Source organism: Ictalurus furcatus, chromosome 26 (genome assembly GCF_023375685.1).
Source record: "Ictalurus furcatus strain D&B chromosome 26, Billie_1.0, whole genome shotgun sequence".
Lineage (NCBI taxonomy): Eukaryota > Metazoa > Chordata > Actinopteri > Siluriformes > Ictaluridae > Ictalurus > Ictalurus furcatus.
The window spans coordinates 1,778,599-1,797,038 of record NC_071280.1 but is presented as its reverse complement, the minus strand read 5'-3'; the positions used below and the strand labels follow the sequence as shown (position 1 = coordinate 1,797,038).

The following is an 18,440-nucleotide window of genomic DNA, read 5'->3' as shown; positions in this document are numbered from 1 at the left end:
CTCGGTGCTAACCGTACTCCCCGTGTCATCTCATTCCAAGTGAATCTTTTCTTAGGAATTCATCAACACGTATATAATCACCATGTTTACATCTGTGGCGGTTCATACTATGGCTTACTATGGCATACAACCCATTAGTTCAGTTAGCGCTCAATGCTAAAGGTACGTACTGTAAGATCAGTCAAACGGTGCGTTTTCCGAATAATTTACCAGCACGTCTGAGGTAAACGTCAACATCCTCTATGGCTTGGTCTTATTTCTGTGGGTCACGGTGCAGCGTATAACACTTCAAGTCTACATGCTAACTGCGGCGGCTATAAAAACGTTTACACACTCCTTAAAATCGCAGGTTTTTGTGATGAAATAATAAATAACATGGTATGTATTCAACTTCATTTGATTTACTCGTCATCCATTATGATTTAATTCGGCACATTTCTAAAAATGGAAAACTCCATATTCATCTCCTGAGTTTTATTACAATAGTAATTTTTTTTTTTTACATAGCAGTGCACATATATATATATATATCGTGCGACTTTTATAGATCAAGCAGTGAAAGTGTGAGCAAAACAGTTACCATAGCGACCGCGAACATTTCTCTCTACAAAAACGTTCGCGTTACGTGTTCGTCTTATCGGGGCGGGGCTTTAAGAGGAATCGATTATGATGATTGATGTAGAGAAGATAAACAGGAAGTGTTTTTTTTTTTTTTTAAAAAACATGCCATATACAGGAAATATTAAAATACTAGGACGATTAAAACGCCAAAATGAATGAGTCGTACACACAGGGTGTGAAACTCGAAATTTCATCGTGTTACGCCCAAGTATCTGACTCCGTGTGTCTTCAGTCACTAAAAAAATAAAAGTAAAAAAAAACAATATGAATTTGAATAAAAGTCCAAAGTGCGTCCTGTTCAAATCGCCTCCGCCCACGTTTAAAACAAACACGCGCTCCATCCGCAACCCTTCTGTTCTCCTCTCGCTCAACGGACTCAGGAAGTAGAAATGATAGCGGTGCAAGATGCCAAACTGGTTTTAATAGAACACAACATCCTGTGGAAATCAATACTAATAATAATACTAATAATAGTAATAATAATAATAATAATAATGCAAACTGAGCAAGGCATACATCACATTGTACAGTATGACTGAGCGATATGGATAAATAAAAAGACCCCGACCCCAAGAAGACACAGACGTACACGATATATACACACATATTAATATAAACAGAACTATAAACGATAAAACATCTCTCTTTTTATTGGTTTTAAAGTTATGAGTATAATCTTTGAGTCCTTAGGTCTCTCGGTTAAGGATCTGTGAATCTACACGCTAATAAAACATCGTTATCTCTTGAATTTCTTTCTTTTTTTTCCCCAGCAGGATGAAGTGCTCACACAAGGGTTACTCCCTTCTTCATGAATGTTTGAGGTCACTGAAGTTGACCGACGGTGCGATGGTTTGCGGATCCTCCCGAAACAGAAGAACAGAACAATCTACAGGGGTTCAGCTCAGAAATCCTGCTTAGTGAAATTCTTTATGTAGATTTCATCATCGTTATTATTATTATTATTATTATTATTATTAGGGAGTGGCAAAAAAAGGAAATGCATTTCTTTGAAGTATAAAGGAAGTCTTGGCGGGGGAGGGGTTAAAACCGCATGCAGAAATGTAGAAAAGATTCGTTTCAGTAAGCAGGAGATCATATTGGATAGATATTCTGGCCTTGGAGTTGGGTCTTGAAGGAAAACTCCACCCTGAAGTGTTTAGCCATTTCGTTTAAGGTGTAAATTCAGCCACCTTGCGTAAGCAAGAGCGTCTTGTGTCGCGATTTCCAGTTAATCGCGACGTACAAGTAGCGGAGGCTATGGCGTGAACGCTAGACTCGAATTCGGCTAGTTCTACAGCGATCTACAAGGTGACTAGCAACGTGATGTTGAACATCTGGAAGCTGATCTGTTTGGAGCCTAAATCGCCGCTGCATCCATCTCTCTCTCTCTCTCTCTCTCTCTCTCTCTCTCTCTCTCTAGCTGCTTGAAAGTCCTACTCGTATACCTGACACGGTCTCCTCAACCCAGAGTTCGTGGGGCGAAGCCAAATCAAAATGGCCGCCCACTTTCAGTTGCGAGAAATCGGACTAACAGGATAAATCGGAATGATAGAATTTGTTCAGGGTCGATTTTTTCCTTCAAGATCGCAAGTGATACATGTGAAGATTGATCCCCCCCCTCCCCCCTTCCGTCTTCACCGGAGCGCCAAGCCTCACGCGCGATGCGGTCAATCCGTATATTTACACGTATTGGACGTGAAGGCGCCCAGCGTTCTTCCCGTCTCTCCTGAAATCCACCGCAGCGCGATAAACACAATGGCGACTGATTACAGAGAGCCTTCGGTGTGTGGAACGTATCTACACTATAAATAAAACGGGGCAGTTCGGTGGATACGGAACGAGCTAGGACTCCTGCGGTTCCGGGTCGCTAGACGCGCCGTCTGTCGGACTCACCTGTCCATCAAACCCTAACCCGTCGTCAACGTGCTCCAGTTCGCTTTGGTCCAGAAGCTCGAAGTCCTCGTCCTCTGGCGGAACGAGCGTCGCGCCCTCGCTGGCCTCCTCGAGAGCCGACTCCGTGGGACACGGTGGCGTCTCGGAAGGGAGGAACTCCGCGACGCCGGGAGCCTCGGCCGCCTCCGAGGAGCTCAGCAGGGCCGAGAGGGTGTTCTGCACCACGGCGGAGATGGCGGTGCTCACGATCTCTTCGCTGAGGGCCTCCAGGGTGCGAGGAGACGCCTCCGGCTCGCCCGGTGCGCCGCCGCGGCCTCGTCCTTGTCCGTTGAAGTGCGAGTTGACGAAGTGCAGCGGAGAGGCGAGGTGCTGGATGAGCAAACTGGCCGGGCTTTGAGACTCGTCGTGGGCGCCCAGGGGAAAGCGAAAGACTCCGGGCTCGACAGACGGGAACTCCTCCACCGAAGGGAACTCTGGGAGATCCTTGGAGAAGCTTTCCTCAGGTTCGCTGTGCACGCTCTGCTGGTCCAAATCTGTTACGCACAGAGAATTCCGTTCAACTGAACCATCTGTACCGGGATTTAAAAGTTCTAAAGTGGGCGTGGCCTAAACTACAAAGCATGATGAGTGAAATTTTTCATTAACACCATCCCAATCAGGGTAGCTATGCATCTTCAATTCTTTGCCCCGAATCTCGTTCATCAGCTCTGCCTCACCTGGCCACGCCCACATACAGGAAGGAGTATTTTTCAGAGAACGCTATGTCAGGGACGGGCGTGTCTTATGCAGATGACATGTAAATAACACTACTGTACTCGTACTCGCTTCCAGCTTGCCTTCAGAGCTCGTTTCATGAATCTCACACACACACACACACACACACAGGATCTTAAACTGACTCACAGGTACCTTCTGAGACGTCTGTGAGTTGTGGCGTTGTGGCTCTGGACACCGAGAATCCTCCGCTCTCGAGGATGGACGCTTCCTCGTCGGAGAGCTCGGAGTCCGTGATGGCCATCGCCAACGCCGTGGTCTTCACGTCCACCTGAGGACAGACGGAACGACCCATCAGCATCCAGAGGAACCCGGGGGAAGACTTTTAAACACCTCGTTACGCGACTGAAGGACAGATAACATACACACGAGTAATAAGTGACTCACAGTGGGGGCAAAGCAGGAGAGCTCCTCCTCGCTCTCACTCTCCGTCTCGGCCCTCGGCTCATCTCCTTCTTCCTGCTCCTTCTTCACCTCTGCACACACACACACGCACACATACACACATTAAATAAGTGTGAAGGACATACTGTATAGCTTTCCTTCTTAAAGCAAGAAATAAAGAAGGAAATAAAAATCCACCCTGAATGATTTGCATATTCATTTATATTATATACTTATATACGTTTAGTGTGTGTGTGTGTGTGTGTGTGTGTGTGCGCTGTAGACACAGAGTCACGTGGTGCTGTACTGCCTCCGCGTTTCCTTTCTAAGGACGTGCAGGAGGCGGCCATCTTGCCAGCGAGTATAAACGAGAAATGAGCTCGTGCAGAAGTTAGCGCGCTCACTTCTCTTGTCGTGTTTGCGGTGCTGCGTGTCTCCCTTCATGCTGTAGTCCAGCTTCATCAGGATCGGCTCCAATCCCGTGTACATCTTCTGGATCAGCTCGTGGTACACAACCAGAGGCCAGAGCAAGACGCTCAGCACTACACACACACACATATGGCAAAAAAAAATCCAGATGTGAGCTAAACAACACTAAGAAAACCGCAAGACAAAAGTCCCGTGTGGCGCGAATTTCTAAAACGTGGCTCGTCCATTTTGTTTTTTTTTTACCAAGACAGAAATCCCGCCCACTCGTTTTCTATTGGCTCGCAAAACGTCACCTGGAAAACGTCCTGCGTCGGAATTACAAAGTGTTTTCTAATACTCACATTAGGCAACTAAATCTGTAAACTAGTACAGATGTAGATCTGTTCTGGGTTTTTTTTTTTTTGTACCTCAAACATGCAAATATTATGGAAATTTATTCCGACGGCTTTCGCTGTAACGTCCTCGATCGCTATGGCAACACTACAAAAACATCTGGAATATTCACCAATATTTCTAAATATATTTCTATATATATATATATATTTTATCGGCTCATCATTTCGCATATTCGTTATCCGACAATAACATAAGAACTTGAAATTTGGATAAAATGTAAATAAATACATAAATAAATAAATAAATAAATAAATAAAAAGGCTGAAATGGTAGTATTCATGGTATAACATGAGAGATATCGAGTCACTCCCCGCCACCCCCTTTATTCTAGATTTGTTGAACGATTTCAAAATGGACGTACGACTCGCTTTAAGGTTTAAAAAAATCGATTTAAATAAATAACTAAATAAATCGATAGAATAAAGCAGGTCCGCTCACGAATGATGTAGGAGATCATGATTCCGGGTATGTAGTGTCCGACCACGGCCAGCAGCAGGCATCCTGAGCACGTCATCACACAGAACTGAGAGGACAAATAAAGACAGACGTCACACACACACACACACACACACACACACACCCTGAAAAACCACCTGAAATCTCAAAGATAAAAAAGCAATAGTGCACAATAAACGATAATAAAGTAACCATGTGTTATTGTTGGTCTTCTTTCAAGTGGCATGACTGTGCAAGTCACACGAGTGGGTGGGTGTGTTTAGTTTTGGCTCTCTCTCAAGAGTTTAGTCTCTCCAGAGCTTTTATTTGCATTTATTTCGGCACACATTCCCTATCCATCTAAGGAAGTCTTGCCCTTGGTACCAGTTTAAACATCCATATACAGGCACAAATGTCTGCTGAAATAAATAAACTTTTTTTTAAATAAACAAATAAATAAACAAACAAACAAACAAACACCAAGACGGACATTGTCTCAGAAGCCGGGCACGGTTTCACGCTTTGATCGTCACCTTGCCGTGATTCTGGCGTTTGTACTGAAGCATCTCCTGGACGTAGAGGCTGCAGGTCAGGTAGCTCTCGGCCAGGTGGTGGCTCAGCTCGGCCACGCTCAGCAGCCTCGGCCGGACGCTCATGCTCTCTCTGGGTAGGGAACGAGAACGCGTCACAAGACAGAAATACACGTTCACGAGACCAGCGCTCATCCTTAGTAACAGCCTGGTCAGGGTCACGGCGGTTTACATTACATTACTAGTCAATCTGCGTGTTTACCGAACTGGAACAAGCCACACCCATTTCCGGTTTAAATCTGAATACAGGATAGGAAGAAAGGGGGGTGTGGAGAGAAGATGCGGATCGAGATGATGGTTAGTTACACTCCTGCAACTAAAACCGCTCAAGTTTGAAACGCCGAGAGAGAGATCGCGAGATCGAATCCCGACGCTGGGTGAATTCCCAGAGTCTGACAGGACGCTAGCCAATCCGAGCTCAGGTATGTGTAAGAGGGCAGATAGCTTGTGGGAGCGGGGTGAAGCATTCTGCAGCTTCTCGTTTACTGTTAAACAAAAGTTCACACGACTGTCAATTAGTCCAGGACGGCTGGAATTCAAATTAAAACCAGCGCAATCACAAATCAATAGAAATAAATGTTTAGGAACAAGTTTACGATCATCGAACGTCCTGTCCTTTACGAAATTCATTTTAAAAAAGATTTTAACGGAACAGCAGCTGCAGTGATACGGGTTACTTTTAGGGTGCGGTGCACTGACTTGTAATCTAATCTGTGATTTTGATGATTAATAATTCGGCGTTCGTACCGTTCTATCCCGGGCGTCTCTGCGTGGAGCGCTGTGTGGGAACAAACAAACAAACACACACATAAGATAAGGACGTAAATGTTCCCCCCCCCCACTCCATTTAAAAACGTGCAACGGTAATTAGAAATAAATGTACCAGCGATCGGAGGCAGTTTGTCCTTCCATCTGTCCAGCAGGGTGAAGACGAGCAGGGACACGCCGATGAGAAACAGAGGACGCAAAGAAGTAGACGACAACAACCTGTTTGGGAGGAATACAGAGGGCATGTCTTCATCTTAATCCAAAGCGACCGTGTCTGCCGCCTTCTAACGGTTCATCCTTCTGCGATTTATAGCCGGTTTCGTTTTGGTTTCCATGGGAGACGACGTAGATTCTGATACGTTTCCATCGAAACGTCTCACCCGGGACGTCACGTTTAGGATTTAATACATCCAGAGATATTATTCGCAGCCACGTGAAATTTGGTGGACGTAAAGAGGCACTTGTTTTCGTCTTTGGGCCAAATAAATAAAAATATAAACTGAAATTTTATTTGTCAACAACCAAATTGCACCGTCATGTATTCCTATTACCATGGTGACATTTTTAATAATAAAAAAAAGACGTTTCTAAATATTTTATTCGTGTTTTAATTATTATTATTATTATTATTATTATTATTATTATTATTATATATTAACATAATGACTCCAATGTAACACAACAGTCCCATATGGTATAAACGCCTACACAAATAAAACTACTCGTTATTTTTCAGTCCAATTCAACAACTTCTTATTAAATTTCCAAATTAATCTGCTATAAAAAATTCTTTTTTTATTTTTGTAAACAAACACTAACGTCGCATTTTAGCACCAAGACACTAAACAAATTATACCCTACGGCCGTGTCCTAAATGCCCCCACACTCTCTACATAGGCGCACTACGTAGGGCACAAAATGGCGCACCTTTACACTACACAGCTGACACACAAGTGCACTACATCCCCAAAAAAATAAATGAGGTAATTTGGGATTTAGCTTGCAGGGAGCTAAGCTAAAGCTGACTGACTCATTAGCATCTCGGCTAACTCCTACCGTTTTTGTGACGGACATTTTGTAAAGGGGGAAAACTACATAAATAAACCCGGTTTTGTCCGGTTTATTTAAATCACGGTTAAAACCGGTATTCGACGCCGTGTTCAGAGCGCTTACCAGAAGGCGGTGTTTAGCGCGAGCGCGGCCACGGCGCTGTGCACGGGCCTCTCCCACACCAGCAGTCTCTGCGCGTAAAGCACCGCGCGCTCGTGAGGCGCGAGCCAGTGCTGCAGCCGCCGCCGGAGCCTCAGGAGCTCGGGGCTGTCACTCCGTTCCGTGCACGCGGCCGGGAACAGCGCCTCGAGCCCTACCGGACTGCACGAGGACGAGGAGGAGGAGGACGGGACAGACGGACGCGCGGCCTCCTCCCCGCTCGCCATTTTCCTCTTTTTCTCCGGTCTTTCTCTCAGCTCGGTGTTATGAAGCGCTGCGCCTTTGCCAGATCACGGGGCTCTATAGCGTCCGTGCAGCCGTCACACTGTCCCGAGTCCCAAACCACGCCCTAATCACTACACGCAGTGCACTATCAGCGGTGTTAAATAACGCAGCCGTACACCCTATCCAGTGCACTAAAATATCCGATACAGAGGGGATGGGCCGGAGTCACGTGGTTCCATGTCACGTGTGTGTTGTTTACTGCGCTAAAAGTAGATGTCATCAGCGTGTCATCAGCGTGTCATCAGCGCCATCTGCTGGACATCATACAGAATCTCCCTGTGGCCACTGCGGTGTACGTTCAGTGACTGAAATATGAATATGAAGTACAACAACACAATAACAATACAGCACCAAAACAACAACACAATAACAATACAGTGACAAAACAACAACACAATACAGCGACAAAACAACATAATACAGTGACAAAACAACAACACAATAACAATACAGCGACAAAACAACACAATACAGCACCAAAACAACACAATAACAATACAGCGACAAAACAACACAGTAACAATACAGCACCAAAACAACAACACAATAATAATACAGCGACAAAACAACAACACAATACAGCACCAAAACAACACAATAACAATACAGCGACAAAACAACAACACAATACAGCACCAAAACAACAACACAATAACAATACAGCACCAAAACAACAACACAATAACAATACAGCGACAAAACAACAACACAATACAGCACCAAAACAACACAATAACAATACAGCGACAAAACAACAACACTATACAACAATACAACACAATACAATACAGCGACAATACAACAACACAATACAACAATACAGCGACAATACAACAACACAATACAATACAGCGACAATACAACAACACAATACAACAATACAGCGACAATACAACAACACAATACAATACAGCGACAATACAACAATACAACACAATCCAATGACAACACAACACAATACAGCGACAATACAACAATACAACACAATACAATGACAATACAACACAATACAACACAGCAACAATACAACAACACAATACAATACAGCAACAATACAACACAATACAACAATACAGCAACAATACAACACAGCGACAATACAACACAACAATACAGCAACAATACAACAACAGCACAATACAATACAGCGACAATACAACAACAACACAATACAATGACAATACAACAATATAATACAGCGACAATACAACACAATACAATACAGCGACAATACAACAACACAATACAACAATACAGCGACAATACAACAATACAGCGACAATACAACACAACAATACAGCGACAATACACATGAATACAGCAACAATACAACAACAATAATACAATACCCACAACATATAGACAGATAGATAAATAGACAGACTGAGACAGACACACAGAAAGACACAGACAGACAGACATATAGACCCAATAACAGATAGACTGATAGATAGACACACAAACATACAGACGGACGGACGGACGGACGGCCGGACAAGTTGAAACTTACTGCAGACAGAGAAAGTATTTGGAGGAATGAATATGTTTTGTTTTAGTGCAGAGTATAGAAGCGAGTTGATCCCGAACGGTCCTGTATATTTATTAAGATTAATAATAAAAGCGGAACGATGGCAGAGTTTAGCATTCCCATCAACGAATATGTGTGCATATCAATAATATTCTGTAACATGAACCACCACACACACACACACACACACACACACGCCTCTTACACAGTAAAATATTTTACTAATCAAAGCGGAAAGGAGATCATCCCATACATGACGCCAAACACATAATAATAAATAGCATGTCCATTTCAGATTTCAGCAAAGCCGTGTTTAATTTCCGCTGTGTGGACACAAATCGTACAAAAACTTATTTACAGCAAAAAATACAAATAAAAAAAGACACAATTTTCAGTTTAGCAGCTGTTGAAGATTGGACCCGTCACATTACGGCTAAGCGAGCAGAGCGTCGATTCCCGCCGGAGATAAGATCATGGCCTGGAGGAGATCTGAGAGGGAGATGATGCCTCGAACCGTGTGGTCTTCTCGGTCCACCAGAACCAGCCTGTGAACCTGAACACGAAGATGCACAGCAGAACATTTAACAGGGCGGGGCTAAGACTATCCCGAACACTTTCTTTTCCTACCTACTGTTTAATCTTTCGATGAAAGTCTTCACCTCTTTTTCTCACAAAATATTAAGGTTTAAAAAAAAAAAAAAAAAAAACATTTCCACCTCCAGATCTTCCATGGCATCTTTAATAAATCTACGCTAATAAATCTAAGCAAGGGGGCGGGGCTTCCATCTGGTCAGTTCATACAGGAGATTTAAAACGTGTAACGATTTTATTCGGGAGGAAATAGACTTTTTCGGAGTGTTTCTGAGCGATACCTCATAGCGACGTACGCCGATGTTACGGGGGGAAAACGCGTGCTGGCCTCTAGGCTCCGCCTCCCAAAGTCTGAAGGGAGAATTGTACCGAAAGAACATGGAGGATTTAATAGTAGTACTTTCAACCTAAACGTGTTAATACGGACTAATCCCGCTATCCTACAAAATCATTTTTAACGTTTAAAACATCCGCCCACCTCTGCATCAGCGATTCGGTCAACAGCGTCCTCCAAGGTTTCGTCGGGATAACACTTGATGACTTCCTCGACGAAACAGCGGCGTCTCCTCAACGCCTCCTTCATGCTCATGCTCAGGTTGTTGTAGGTTTTCTGCGCTGCCAGATTCTGCAATCAAAACCAACGGTTAGCCAAAAAAAATGACGAAATGTAATTGTAATAAATTAATCACGATAAAATCTAGGGGCGCGCAAACTATTGCTGTCGTGATTTTGGTTGACAAACAGAGAATATTTCAAATAGATTTCGAATAAAGGAGCTGATTAAAGTTTAGATTTTACTCACTATCACGTCAAATCTTGAGTAAAGAGCCACTACCTTACCTAGAAAACAGAACATTATATATATAAAATTGATATAATGATAATAATAATAATAATAAGAGAATATGTATATTATTTTTGCTTGTTGTCTTTGAGTTACCATTTTCATCCACCACAGGCAGAGCAGATACTCGTCTCTCGGCGAAAATGGACAACGCGTCGTACACGGTGGCCGTCTGCTGTATGGTGGCGATGTCTCTGAATGTCCCGACTCCAGCTTCTTCAATTTTCCTCTGCAGAAACCGTGGCGTTGGGATCGTGGCTCTCTGCACGTAACAAAATGCCGGCCAGAGGCAGTTGGACGTGAGCTCAAAATTGTCTTTATTAGGGCTGTTCCAAAAATGCATGCTTATAGAGCAGGACTCAAGCTAGTGACATGCATGGTTAACAGTCTATACTCAGGAATCACTGGGACACGTGGAAGATACATAGAAAACTGTGAAACCAGGAAGTGACTGGGACAGGAGAAGGCGTATTGGAAACAAAGAAACCACTGAGAAACCAGGAAAAACACTAGGAAGCCAAGAAGTCACTGAGAAACTAGGGAGCCATGGGTAAACAGGAAGGTACTGGAAAAACAGGAAATCGCTGGGAAAGCTAAAGGGTACTGGGAAAACAGAAATCACTGGTAGACCAGCAAACCACTGGGAAAAGCAGATGGCACTGGGAAACCAGCAAACCACTGGGAAAACTAAAGGCCACTGGGAAACCAGCAAACCACTGGGAAAAGCAGATGGCACTGGGAAACCAGCAAACCACTGGGAAAACTAAAGGCCACCGGGAAACCAACAAACCATTGGGAAAAGCAGATGCTCAGGGAAAACTAAAGGCCAGTGGGAAAATAGGAATCCTCGGGACAGGGAGCAGGTACAGGGATGCCAAGAAACAACTGGGAAAGCTAAAACACAATGGGAAGACTGAAGGTCACTGGTAAACCCGGAAGCCAATGGGAAACCAGAAAGTCTTATGGAACCCAGGAAGCCACTTTGACGAAAAGAAGAGACAGATGGAACAGAACGGACACTGGAAAGCAAAAAACACCAAGAAACCAGAAAAAAGATTGGAACAGCCAAGAAACGAGTAGGTAGTGGGAAATCAGAAATCACTGGGAAACCAAGAAACCACAGGGAATGCCTAGGAAAACCTAAAAGGCACATGAAGACCACTGGGAAAACAGGAATCCATTGGAAATAGTAGCAGGTACTAGGAAACCACATGGAAAACAGATGGGCAATGGGAAATTAGGAAGCTACTCTGAAGCCAAAAAACTGTGAAAAACTGGAAACCAGTGAAAAACGTGCAGGTTCTGGGAAACTAGCAAACCACTCAGAATACCAGAAGCTACACAGAAAACAGGAAGCCACTGGAAAACTGTAAGGTACTTCAATGCCAAGGAACTACTTGGACAACAGATGGCCTCTGGGAAAACAAGTAGGCGGGGGGTTGTCTGCAGGTTACTGGAAAATTAGAACGGCACTGAGAAAACAGGATGTCACTGGAAATCCAGGAAGGCACTGGGAAGCCCAGACAACAAATAGTCACTACATGGAAGTCAAGAAACCAGTGGCAAACCAAGAAGGCATGGGGAAATTTGTAGGCCGCTTAGGAATTAGAAAGCCACTGGAAAGACTGGAAGGTACTGGGACACCAGGAAACCACTGGGATAACATTAGAACCCAAGAAATCAATGGGAAAGGCTACTGGGAAGCCAGGAAGGCACTGGGAAGCTAAAAAAAAATGGAAATAAGTTTAAATCAGCCGTTAACACATACAACACTTTCCAACAGCACAGTCAACCAAACGAAAACGTATACACAGGAAGGGATTATAGGATAAGGCTAGACACAGGAAATAACAATTATGAACTGGGGAAGACCAGGAAGTAAGCAGGATGCAAGCTCAAAATACAAAGGCTAGGTTTATAATGATGATAAATGAAAACGGTCTTACTAACAAATATATACAGGAATTTGAGAATTCGCTTGTGGGTTAAAATGTGCAGGACGTTCCCGGATTCGGGGTCGATGACGGGCAGACGGTGGATTTTGTGCTTCAGTAAGGAATAAACAGCGTCGAAAAGGCTGCGAAAGAAACAAGAATCAGAGGCGTAAACCTTTCAAATCATACGCCATCTGTGCTGCTGGAGTCTCGTGGGGTGCGATCTGTACTTACCTGGCTTCAGGTGTGATGCTGATGAGGCTCTGACTATAGTACTGCAGGTAAACGTCTAAAAAGTAAAAGACAAGTCGGGGAAAAAAAAAAAAAAACAGTAGCATATATCAAACGTGTTGAAAAATCTAAAATTATACCATTACAATTATATATATATATATTTATATATAAAACAAAATAAAATAAATTGTTCAGAAATAAAAAAATTATAGCTAGAAAACTTCATCCAAACTACATTTTGCGGGGGAATTAAATATATATATATATATATTGTTATTAAAAATAAAAATAAATGAAAATGAACTAGGGTTAGGGTTAACCGGATATCATCTACATAATGCAGCTCATTTACTTTGAAATGAATCACCTCTCCATGTCTGAATCTTGTGATCCTCCAGCTCATAAATTTGAACCTTTAAGGGTGTGGGGGCGGGGTGGAAAAAGACAAGAGAATTATTCTGATGAGGTGAAGAACATCAGACATTTCAGACAGGAAGTTTGCTGGGGGTCTGATGGTTACTCGATAGCTACTTTAGCTCTGAGGTAAGCATCGTGTAAGTGTTATAAATAAGAACTGCTCGAAATATTCCTTTAACACATCTTGTGTCACTACTGACCAGTGGGGATTTATAGTAGCGATGGAGAATGTTGATGAAGTCTGTGATGGTCAGCATACCTGTGCGCCGTGGAAGAAAGGAAACAGTGATAAAAGGTTGAAAATGTAAATATCATATCGTATTCCGAGTTGAGCTACGCCGTGCACAGTGAGGATTTAAAACTGAAATTGTGCACATCAATATTCAGACCTAACTACGAACTTAATTCAGACAGTGGCGTTGGATTTGCGCAAATGGGGGGGCGGAGTTTGCCAAAAACGGCAATAATTATACACGATTCTGACCTTTATCTTGTGCAACATCGACTCAAACATGGCGCGATATTAAGTAACGTCTCTGCCGTTCTTTTTTTAATCCGACAAATCAAAATCGTGGATGAGAAGCACAATAAAACAGCGCACGATACGATCACGACCGCAATTATGAAAGCATGTGCTGCATCGAGTGCTATTTTATCGGCTGCCTGTGTAACCCAACTCTGAATACGTGGAACTTTCCAACTGTAACTTTTGAACTCAAGGAGTATGACACGCAGTGATGTCATAAACGGTGCAAAATTCGATTGGCGTACAGTTTGCATTTGAGCGCATGAGAAAGTGTGCTTACCCACAAATCTCTGCAGTTTGCTGTCCCATAGCGGCGCTGCTCGTAAACTGTTTGCCACTAACGCAAAGAAGGCTTTCTTTACCTACGAATAAATAAAATAATGATTATATATATATATATATATATATATAAGCCTTTATGTTATTAGAAAAGTGTGATCACATCAGCACTGGGGGAAATCTAAATTATTTAGGAAGGAAATAAAGGTACCTGCAGAGCTGTGTCGAAAATAATGAGCTTACAGCTGGTGGGAATGGCGTCATAACAGCAGTGCTTCTTCATAAAGTCTAGGTAGGCCTCAGCTCCTGCGTCGGTTGCTGAAAGCGAGACAGGAGAGAGCATGTGCGTGTGTAGAAGTACATGTTTGCATTCTCTTAAACTGCTGCTACAGAACAACAGGGCAGTTTCCTTTAGAACTACTGGAGCATTCCGGTTTGCTCTTTTCCTTGCCGACCACAAATGTCAGCTCACGTCCTCGTCGTTTGAGTTGGCGTATAGAAACCTGCGAGCTGTGGACTCAGCGTGACCGATCTCTCAACTTTCATAAGTCCATAAATAATTCATAACATCTTGTGAATCTATCAGCTTTCCCAAGAGCTTGTATTTCTGAGCAGGGGGGGGTGAGTCGTCTGTTCTGCCAGATAGGAGCTTAGAATCTCTTCTTAAAATGGCTGCCATGCCATCTGCGAAGCATACCAGATGAAATGTAAACAAACACAAGAGATTTAGGACTGGATAGAGCTGAAGAATGCACAAGTGCGTAGTTACAGAGTAGCGTCTGCTAGTTATGGAGATCAGCCTGCCAGTTATAGAATACCACTCACTAGTTACGGAGTGGCATCTGCTAGGCACCTGCTAGTTACGGAACGCTACCTGCCAGTTACGGCGTGGCATCTGCCAGTTACGGAGTGGCATCTGGTTCTTACTGAGTGGCACCTACTAGTTACAGAAAGGCATCTGGTACTTACTGAGTGGCATCTGTTAGTTTCTGAGTGGCATCTGTTAGTTTCTGAGTGGCATCTGTTAGTTATAGAATGGCATCTGTTAGTTATAGAATGGCATCTGTTAGTTACGGAGTGGCGTCTGTTTCTTACGTAGTGGTGTCTGTTACTTATGGAATGGCATCTGTTACTTACTGAGTGGCGTCTCTTAATTATGGAGTGGCATCTGTTACTTACGGAGTGGCGTCTGTTACTTACGGAGTGGCGTCTGTTACTTACGGAGTGGCGTCTGTTACTTACTTAGTGGCATCTGTTACCTACAGAGTGGCATCTGTTAGTTACTGAGTGGCATCTGTTACTTATGGAATGGCATCTGTTACTTATGGAATGACATCTGTAGTTACTGAGTGGCATCTGTTAGTTACGGAGTGGTGTCTGTTACTTACAGAGTGGCATCTGTTACTTATGGAATGGCATCTGTTAGTTACTGAGTGGCATCTGTTAGTTACGGGGTGGCGTCTGTTACTTACGGAGTGGCATCTGTTACTTACGGAGTGGCATCTGTTACTTATGGAGTGGCATCTGTTAGTTGCTGAGTGGCATCTGTTACTTAAGGAGTGGCATCTGTTAGTTACAGAGTGGCATCTGTTACTTACGGAGTGGCATCTGTTACTTACGGAGTGTCACCTCTTATTTAACGCTAGTCATGGAGTGTCTGCTGTAACATGTTATTGTTGACTCTTTTTAACTGATAAATGCTGATTTGAAAGCATCATTCATAACACAAATATCAGAATATCCTGCTCTTGTGACTAAAATGTGACCAGTGATGTGGATAGACTACTGTCTCCGGATTAATATTAAATACCCAAATGTCCAAAAAAGCCCCAAAAACCTGCCCAAAAACCAAACAAGCCCATCCACATCTAATAACTGCTCCATTTATAAGACACACCAGCACAGCCCTGTGAAATATCCGGTCTCAAACCATATTTAGGTGACCTACCTGAATTATTAATGTCATGAGGGTCGGGGCAAACCTCCTGTCCAGATAAATAAAAATAATAATAATAATAATAATAATAATAATAAGTGACAGCATACGTCCTAAAATGCGTACTTAGCCTACTGAATAATCAGGACTAATCACAGAAGATACTACAGAAGTTACTACTGTATTCAGGAGAGAGATTTCAACAGCCAATCAGATTCGAGCTCTCTTCCGTCCTGCGTCATCAGTAACCGTTAAACTCGGTCAAGACAATAACGATAAACAGATTTATACACAGATATATAGTTCTTAAAAATCAGACATTATATGTTTAGATTCGTTCTCTCTCTCTATATATATATACATATATTTATATATATTTTTTCGACGCGTCCATTAACGGGTATTTTAGCCGTTAGCTTACCTGCGTTACAGACTCCATCGTGTGGAGCCGCGCGAGCCTGTGTGCGGGTGTCAGCTTTGCGCATGCGCGTCCCCGCTGGCGCTTAAATCTGTGTGGTGGTGGTCTATAATAGGAAAGTGGTGAAGGGGACTGACGGTGTGTGTGTGTGTGTGTGAGTGTGTGTGTGAGCGAGAGAACCTTTAAGAATGCTGTAATGACTATTTTTGGGTGCGTTTCAAATCGGTACGCTGGGACTGTGTCTAAAATGTGTGGCATCATCTCTCATACACACTTACTGGCCACCTTTCTGACTCACGCCCTTCAAAAATGCCATTACACTGCTTTCTCCCGAAACTGTAGAGTTGCTATGCCGGAAAACGTTATATATATATATATATATATATATATATATATATATATATATATATATATATATATATATATATTTAGCGACGTTTTTAACAAATGGCTGAACTGCACCGCACCGTGTCTGTGGAGAGGACTACATCTGTGGAGATGTAGTCGAAATCTCATCTCCGCTCTCACACCGTTACTTTATTTCGATTCACACAGGATTATTATAAACACACGCGACCACCGCATATCATCCCATGACGTTAATTCGGAAGTGATCCACAGCAGCACTACAGACCGAACTGCTGCTACAGGAAATGAATCAACAGCTTCTGACCCATCGGAATCGAGACTGCAACGGCGCTGCGTTTCTGAGCCGTTTCACGAAACATCGTAGCTAGCGAAAGCTTAGCCCGGCTTGTGTGCGCAAAACAGGAGGAAGAATGTAAAAGCGTTACCGTATATATGCGCAACTGGGTTTGAAATGTACTTTATGTAAAGCGTCTCGAGAAATCTAGTTCATCAGGTCACCCCCCAACCCAACCCCATAGATAGACTATAACTACGTACAGAGCTACACTAAGTGTCGATTTGACACAGACCAGAATTCTGTGGCGAACTGTAGCATGCCAAAGAGCTCGTACGAGGTCAGTCCAAATTTAGCACTTGGCCTCTGGGATATGCATCGAAACACGCACACACCTCACGAGAGGACGAGACTAATTACCGAACACCTCCCTAGAACCTTTTAACTCAACCCAGAGTTTAATTCTATTTAAGGAGCGCTTATTTTAATAACTAACACTGATCATAACGTTTACAACAAAGAGTATAAACTTCTCTTTTCTGGAGAAGTCAGAAAACATAACGTTTTAGAGCTTTACCTCTGACAACGGAGACTCCTACAGCTGTCCTACAATCATATATGATATATAACATAACAGACTCTACAGAGAAAAAATAATAATAATTATTATTAGTATAACTCCATCCATCCATCCATCTTCTGTACCGCTTATCATTCCTTCAGGGTCACGGGGAACCTGGAGTCTATCCCAGGGAGCATTGGGCACAAGGTGGGGTACACCCTGGACAGGGTGTTATTATAACTCAAAATACATAATTAAAATGATTAATATTCAAATATAATGTTTTTCGAAATTCAGTCACGAGATGGAAAAAAATGCTTAAGAACATACGATTAAAGCTGCTGTATGTAACTATTGGGGAACTCAATCTTGGGGGTTTTTTTGCAGAAAGAATGAATATGTCTGGAGTCAATCAACAGCAGCACAAGAACAATGTTTTAAAGTATTTACTTCAATGAATGCAGTATGCTTTTATTTTAATAACAAAAAAATATATATATACACATACTGCAGCTTTAAACAAGGTTAACTACTCCAAGATACAATAACTTGACCGTCTATGTAACAAGTTTAACAGGAAAATTTCAAATCCAAAACCTGCTCAGAGATTTCCGACATGAATGTCGGAAATTTCCCAGCTCCGATCTGTGAGAACTGAGAATTCTATCCAACTACAAGTACATAACAAGGAGCAGTTAAAGTAAATTTCCAGTTTCTATTAACTCACTTGCGATTTGCCTTTTA

General features: G+C 42.8%; 2 protein-coding genes across 5 annotated transcripts; both read right to left on the bottom strand.

Moving 5' to 3' along the window:
• Positions 1-1,022: 1,022 nt before the first annotated feature.
• On the bottom strand, positions 1,023-7,851 carry retreg2 (reticulophagy regulator family member 2). 2 transcript variants are annotated; one of them, XM_053615143.1, is made up of 9 exons: positions 7,464-7,851; positions 6,406-6,509; positions 6,270-6,300; positions 5,466-5,595; positions 4,936-5,020; positions 4,077-4,214; positions 3,676-3,764; positions 3,418-3,559; positions 1,023-3,047 (listed from the first exon to the last, which is right to left on the bottom strand). In XM_053615143.1, the coding sequence occupies exons 1-9, from the start codon at positions 7,724-7,726 to the stop codon at positions 2,464-2,466; spliced, it is 1,566 nt and encodes a 521-aa protein (XP_053471118.1). In that variant the 5' UTR covers positions 7,727-7,851; the 3' UTR covers positions 1,023-2,463. The 2 variants fall into 2 exon arrangements, with proteins under 2 accessions (XP_053471118.1, XP_053471119.1); XM_053615144.1 differs by having other exon boundaries at positions 3,424-3,559.
• Positions 7,852-9,312: 1,461 nt separating this feature from the next.
• prkag3a (protein kinase, AMP-activated, gamma 3a non-catalytic subunit) lies at positions 9,313-16,747 on the bottom strand. Of its 3 annotated transcripts, XM_053615148.1 has the most exons (12): positions 16,495-16,747; positions 16,086-16,122; positions 14,349-14,455; positions 14,139-14,220; positions 13,533-13,591; positions 13,268-13,328; positions 12,916-12,970; positions 12,698-12,824; positions 10,844-11,009; positions 10,706-10,743; positions 10,382-10,528; positions 9,313-9,865 (listed from the first exon to the last, which is right to left on the bottom strand). In XM_053615148.1, the coding sequence occupies exons 1-12, from the start codon at positions 16,510-16,512 to the stop codon at positions 9,746-9,748; spliced, it is 1,017 nt and encodes a 338-aa protein (XP_053471123.1). In that variant the 5' UTR covers positions 16,513-16,747; the 3' UTR covers positions 9,313-9,745. The 3 variants fall into 3 exon arrangements, with proteins under 3 accessions (XP_053471123.1, XP_053471122.1, XP_053471124.1); XM_053615147.1 differs by lacking the exon at positions 16,086-16,122; XM_053615149.1 differs by lacking the exon at positions 16,086-16,122 and having other exon boundaries at positions 13,283-13,328.
• Positions 16,748-18,440: the final 1,693 nt, after the last annotated feature.

Bases quoted from the DNA above. Each gene is read 5' to 3' on its own strand.
- retreg2 (XM_053615143.1), bottom strand. From the start codon at position 7,726: ATGGCGAGCGGGGAGGAGGCCGCGCGTCCGTCTGTCCCGTCCTCCTCC. The intron at 5,021-5,465 runs GTGACGATCAAA...TTGTCCTCTCAG, and splicing joins AACGCCAGAATCACGGCAAG to TTCTGTGTGATGACGTGCTC. The intron at 3,560-3,675 runs GTGAGTCACTTA...GTCTGTCCTCAG, and splicing joins TCTCCTGCTTTGCCCCCACT to GTGGACGTGAAGACCACGGC.
- prkag3a (XM_053615147.1), bottom strand. From the start codon at position 16,558: ATGCGCAAAGCTGACACCCGCACACAGGCTCGCGCGGCTCCACACGAT. The intron at 14,456-16,494 runs GTAAGCTAACGG...TCTCGCTTTCAG, and splicing joins CGATGGAGTCTGTAACGCAG to CAACCGACGCAGGAGCTGAG. The intron at 14,221-14,348 runs GTACCTTTATTT...ATTTATTCGTAG, and splicing joins TTTTCGACACAGCTCTGCAG to GTAAAGAAAGCCTTCTTTGC.